General features: G+C 37.8%; 1 protein-coding gene across 2 annotated transcripts in view; it reads left to right on the top strand.

The window, feature by feature from the left end:
• Window positions 1–2514, top strand: part of basp1 (brain abundant, membrane attached signal protein 1) — a 13755-nt gene extending 11241 nt beyond the window's left edge. The window contains exons 2-3 of one of the 2 annotated variants that reach the window (XM_027020866.2): window positions 313–900; window positions 1418–2514. In XM_027020866.2, coding sequence (XP_026876667.1) covers window positions 327–900; window positions 1418–1422 — 579 coding nt within the window. In that variant the 5' untranslated portion in view covers window positions 313–326 and the 3' untranslated portion in view covers window positions 1423–2514. Of the gene's footprint in view, window positions 1–312 lie in introns of both variants that reach the window. The other variant, XM_027020865.2, reaches the window with a different exon arrangement.
• Window positions 2515–6499: the final 3985 nt, after the last annotated feature.

Here is a 6499-nt window from a genome sequence, read left to right as displayed (position 1 = left end):
ATTAATCCCAGCAAGACTGGCTTACTTTCTGTTTTCATATACATGCTATAGGGCTTTATAGATCACAGTGACTGCAAGAGAGATTCAATGACTCTCAATGACGCTCCTGATTAAAAGTGTGTAACTTGAATTTTCTGAATTTGTTATTGGTTCAAATCAAATCAATTCTTGGACAATAACAGTACATATTTGTATCAGTTCCAAGCTCCAACAATTTATTTGTATTGCACCTCTTTGTAACATGCTTTGTAACATGCTTTCTTCAGATCCTTTATAGTGTTATTCATATCTTTTCATTTCTGTGCATTTTAGAGGTTTGAGGCACCATGGGAGGGAAACTGAGCAAGAAGAAGAAGGGATACAATGTGAATGATGACAAGGCAAAAGAGAAGGATGCCAAAACAGAGGGAGCATCAGCAGAGGAGAGCGAAGCTCCTAAAGACAACAAGGAGGAAGCACCTGTCGCCACGGAAACCACCGGGACAGCCAATGACACGGCGGCAGACACGAAAGAAGCACCCGTTGCAGATAGCAATGCGACTGCACCCAAGGAAGAAGAGAAGAGCACCGCCTCAGTGGCCAAAGAGGAGAAATCAGGTGCTAACGCCACGGCGACGTCTGATGCTAAGATTGCTGAGCCCAGCAAAGGGGAACCTGCCAAGAGCCCGGAAGCCCCACCCACCAAGGCTGAAGAAAAACCCTCCTCTGCTCCGGCAAGTGAGAAGGAGTCTGCAAAAGAGGCTACTCCTGCTCCGAAAGAGGCTGCCTTGGCAAAAGATCCTGTCCCTGCTGCTGCAACAGAGAGCAAGGCAGACACCGAAGCTAAAAAGACTGAGGCTCCGCCCACCAAGGAGCCCGCCCCTGCAGAGCTTGTAACCACGGAGACCAGTTCTGCTCCCAGTAAGGAGCAGACAGTTGCTGCACATGATTAATGGACACAGCGAAACAAAAACAGGAAACATAAATAACAAAAACAAATAAAATTAGTTAAACTAGCTCTGCCCCTTTCTAAATTACAACAAGAATAATTGATAATCATAATAATAATACTGGCTTTGACAACAAGCATAACTGAAAAATCTCTGGTTTATACTGAACATGATGATAGTGATGATGATGACTTTATGAGTGAGGTGCAGAGTCAGTGAGGATTAGTTATTGACTATAATGATGGTGATGAACTTTTGAGTCTACCTTACAGTAGATGGCGGAGATTATCAAGAGGTTTCATTTAGACTGATGATGATGATGATGATGATGATTAAGAACTTGGTGCTGCTGATTATTGTTGTCACAGTTATTATTGTTATTTAATCTTTGATACAAGTCTGAGTCCACCACCAGCTCCAAAATCTAACTCTCTCTCTCTCTCTCTCTCTGTCTCTCTCACTCTCTCACTCTCCTTTCATCCCTCCAGTGTGATGGAAGGGTCAAATGAAAAAGTGAAACTGGTTCTTTGCAGGCTACACACACAGTTCTCATCTGTCTGCTGTAACATCTTTCTCTTTTCGAGATAAGTATGAGTGTGTGTGCGTGTGTGTGTGTGTGTGTGTGTGTGGTGGTCTGGAATTCTGTTGGATATATTCTCTTTGCTGCTGTCTGGTTTGTGCTTGGTCATTTGCAGTGCTTGACGTTGTGTCTTTGCATCTATTCTCTAGTCTTTCCTGATTCTTCTCAGATCAATCTTCCCCATATTGATGGTATAAAAATCAATGTGTATAGCACAATGTAACAGACATACATACAGACATACATACACACACACCCACAGGGTGAGAGAGTCTGAAAGGTGTTAATGCATTACAGTGTATGCGTGTATTTTTCCAGTGTTGGTAAACAGTCTATTAGTACGATGTGTTGAAATATGTGTGCACGTGCGCACGTGTGTGTGTGTGTGTGTGTGTGCGTGCGTGCGTGAGTGAGTGTGTGTGTCTGTTTACATGGTTATGCATGGGGACACTGACAAAGCAGTGGTTGAAACCATGTCCATGTGTGAAAGAGGAGACAGAGTAAAAGAGAGAAAGAAAGAATGATAATGAGAGTGTGAGAGAGAGCAAGAGAGAGAACAACATTGTAAGAGAGGCAGAAGCAAAAATGCAAGACAGATTCAGAAAGTATAAGCTACAGAGCTACATTCATCAGACAAAACACAGCTCTCTCAGTGCAGTCTGAGAGTGCTTGTGTGTGTGATAGTGTGTGTGTGTGTGAGAGTGTTGTAACTTCTTGCATGTTGGTTGTTGAGTTGCCCTGTAGTGTATTTTTGGTTGCTGTGGAAATAATGTTGTTACAGTTGATATTCTAATATTCTATTCCATTTTAACAAATGCACGGTCACACCAACAGACTCTCTCTCTCTCTCTCTCTCTCTCTCTCTCTCTCTCTCTCTCTCTCTCTCGCTTTCTTTTTAAATATCCCTTGCAAAAATGAGACAGAAAGCAAACTGGGTGATTTGAGATTATATGTTCTTGTATAGATGGAGCAACAGTAATAAAATGTAAGAATCTGATTGAAATCCCTTGTGATCTCCTCGTGTTTTGTTTTGTCTGTGTATTTAATAATTAGAAGTATTTCTCTCTTCCCCTTCTCTTTTTTACACACACACACACACACATTGCACATATTATTGTATAGAGGAGTATCTTTCTTTGACTATTAACTCTATAGGAAAGTTACTCCTTTGCTGGGTTTAATAATGAGTTTTCAATAAGCATCGCTAAAGCTCCATGTAAAAATAGTTGACCTGGATCAAGCAATCCTTCGATGCAGGACTAATAGGGGTGTAAAATTAAACAGACATCACACTATACTTTGGACATGATGGTTCAGTACAAGTTTGGAAAAAGCAACCCCTCCCCAGTGCATAAGGCTAAGTTTCTTTTCATTTATATTGAATAGACAGTGAAAGTTTATTCAGCCTAGTGTTATATAGTCCCACCTGAGATAGTTGGTACAGCCTGTAGTGTATTAAGTAATAAAATGTAAAAAGTAAATACTTACTTTGATGTAGGTGATATATTTATGTGTTGCTGATAAAAATGCAAACGGTAATAGGTCAGAATTGACTACAAAACTGAAAAGCATCTCTTATGTAATTAAAGTACATAATAAAGAAAACATTTATATTTCAACATTCGTGGCTACCCTGTCAGCTGTTACATCTTGAGGGACTCATACTTACTTATTTTTATTATTTATTTATTTTTCATAGTGATTGGTTGGTATAGTGTAGTGTGCAACAAGACTACCTTTCCTGTCAGAGACTGGGTTCAAGCCCCCTGTTGGCAAGATTCCTAACACTATGTTGTTGTCTCTTGGGTGGCCCATTCCATTTCTTTCCAACAATAACAAAAATGGTCATTGTTAAATGTAGATTAAATGGAAAATGTAACATTATATTAAATTATATTGATGTGAACATAAATGTGGTAACATCATATTTTTTTCAGTTCTGTCATAATTTTCAAAAAATGTTTTGTCTATACCCATTTATAGCCTGAATGCATTGCTAAAATAGTTGACGTTTTAAATCCTACACAATGAATACACTGTAAAAAATTAAATACATAACCACATACATGAATCGTCTTATTTAATGTTCTTTCATGCATAAAAACAAGCACACACAGAGTGTGTAAAACAACTAAAACACCAACAGATTGATTGGATAATTGAAATAGACACAATGTGGCAATATCTGATTGGCTAAAAGATGACCCCTCCCTGTGCACAGCAAAACCCCCACCCAAATGCATACCACACACAGAGACACAAGCAGTCACATACATACATACAAACCTATGCAAACACTAAAAATATCCAGAAACATAAATGTAAAAAATGGCTAGAGGCAATAATCCGAAATCTTGGATAGCTGCAAAATGGCTACCTGATATTTTGCTGGGAAGATGTGCATAACACACACACACACACACACACACACACACACACATACAAATACGCTCTCACTTTGTAGTTTGAAACTAAAATTAACAGTGTGAAGCAGGATTGGTGTAATTTACACTTCAGAGTCACCAAAGATGGCTTTACTGGAAAAAATGCAACCCTATGCCCCTCTCGCTCCTAGAATCCCCTGGAGGGAAAATCAGTGCCTGTCATTGGTTAGCTGCATCTCCATAGTAACACAGCTGTGTGTGTGCCAGTGCATCAGAGGCAGGTGTGCTTCCTCTGTGGGATCAGTATATAATAACTGTTATTCACAATGTAGTCATAGCTCCGCCCACACCTTACCTACCACTGTTTCACAACATGTTTTAATTAAGTAACAACAATGACAGATGTAGTTATTTGCAGTAACTGTATGTTTGAATCATGTGTGTGTTTGTGGAAATTTTATGTAAATCATCTGATAAATTGAGCTACTACAGTTGTCTTTCAGCGAAAAGACCTTTACTAGAGAAAAGACCTGTACCATTACCAGAGGAAAGATCTTTAAAAGGCAGAAACACAATTTTCCAATACCAGCTTTTGCAGTCAGAAATCACTCTCCAGTTACAGTAATCCAGTTGACTATTTCTGTCAGCAGGACATCTTTCTGATACTGCATGCAATCTAGACAATCTTCACGTTAGACATTTTGCCCTGTAAAATACACAAATAAAACAATCCAGGGAGTTCTGTTGTATTTGCTTGTTCTTGTATAGCAGAAACCCAGTTTTTAGATTTTTTTCAATCAATAATATAGCCCAGCCCTTACTTTAATTATATACTGTTTATGTATATTTTTACCTACATAGCCATGCTTATTTCTATCATATAAACATTTTCTTAATGAGTGACCAGAAAACCCTCCAACTGCTGAGAAATTTCAATTCTAAGTCATACATCTAGATAAGGGGTGTCAATGTTGGATTTAAAATGGGGACCTGTTGTGCTGGTTCACCTCCTACACCTTCTGAAATACTGTGCATGCACAGCTAATAAATGACTTCTGTTAGAATGTCCTGCTTCAAAAAAAATGCATACTACACCACATTTCTATTCAGTCTCTCTTTTTCTCAGTTGTTAACAGTAATCGGTTGGATATAAAACTGAACAACAGTCTCTAAATGTTGCATAGAATACTGAAAATAAGATAGTTGAAGATTGGAAAATGTCTGTTCTGGTGATTCTCAATTTCTGCTGTGACATGCAGATATTAGGGTCAATATATCAATGGAAATTGCCCTGAAATGGAGATAATGATGAGGAGAATATTCCTGGAGTCATTCTGGTGTTTGAACATTAACTGAAGCTCTTTAAATTTGAGGTATTGTTATGCGTGTAAACGTGCTGTCTAAGTCTGTGAATTGTAATTATGATTGAATTAATCACTTGAGTTATTGGGTAGTATCTAGTGTACTGCGCATACATAATTAGTGAAAGCTTACTCTGTTACAGAGGGCCATACATGCTTGCAATAGTTGCCTGCATTATCACATTCTATTTTTAGCTTACATATTAAAAATTATAGTGAAGTACACAGAGTTTCCAGAGAAACAAAACATTTCAATCATAGGTCCCTCATCAGCTATACAAGCACTTTACTAAAAACGTTCCTGGATGTTTCTGATTGAGAAGGTGTAGGTCTATTTATTTGTGGTAACTAGTGATATGTGAATGTCACTGATAAGGGTGTGTGCAGGTACACCAAAATAACAATCTTAAAGATAAATAAAACAAGTGTTTCAGTGCAGTTGCTTGAAACATGCTAGTACAGCCTTAAAGGTGGTGGGTGGTAGTGCACATAACACATACAAGAACCTCCCTTAAAGGGATAGTATGGAAAAATTATGAAATTTCAACAATTTTCACTTTTCCCACATGTAGCTGATCAGCCATATTTGATAGCAAATTGATTTGTCTTGCACCAGAATTATGATGATAATTTAGCTAGAAGGAATGGGATTCAATAAACCAAATATCTTTTCCATAAATAGATGTCCAAATCTTAACACACTAGCTAGAAACCATATACACTTTTAATTTGAACAGAACTACATTTACCTGAATGCTGTGTTATGGGCTCATGCATCCAGGTAGCCAGAATAACATATTCTGGTGCAAAAATAATAAAGGAAACTTTAGTCTCCAAACGTCTCTTGGCTATTTGACTACACTAATTGAAATGGAAAATGGTTCATATTTTATTTTTTACCAAACTATCACTTTAATCCATGACTTATAAATTACTTAGTGTTATCGAATGAATCTCCCATATGTAGTGCAGAAGACCAAACTATGAGCTGTTTATAGAGCTGCTTTATATAAATAATAAAACCTTTTCATGATCAGTATATGTCCTGTTTAGATGGTATTGGGTGTGGACCAGTGGGGAGAGGAGCACTGCAAGGCCTCACAGAATGTCATGTTCCTCTCTGTAGGATTTATCTTCTGGATTTTGTAATTAGTTTATTTAAAAGTTTAATTGTGTGTATGTGTTTGGTTTAGTTTAGTCATGTCTCTTTTGTTTACTCTCTATAAAATTCTTTCCTATTACTTA

Source organism: Electrophorus electricus, chromosome 7, assembly GCF_013358815.1.
Source record: "Electrophorus electricus isolate fEleEle1 chromosome 7, fEleEle1.pri, whole genome shotgun sequence".
Lineage (NCBI taxonomy): Eukaryota > Metazoa > Chordata > Actinopteri > Gymnotiformes > Gymnotidae > Electrophorus > Electrophorus electricus.
This window is presented reverse-complemented; position numbering and strand designations above follow the sequence as displayed.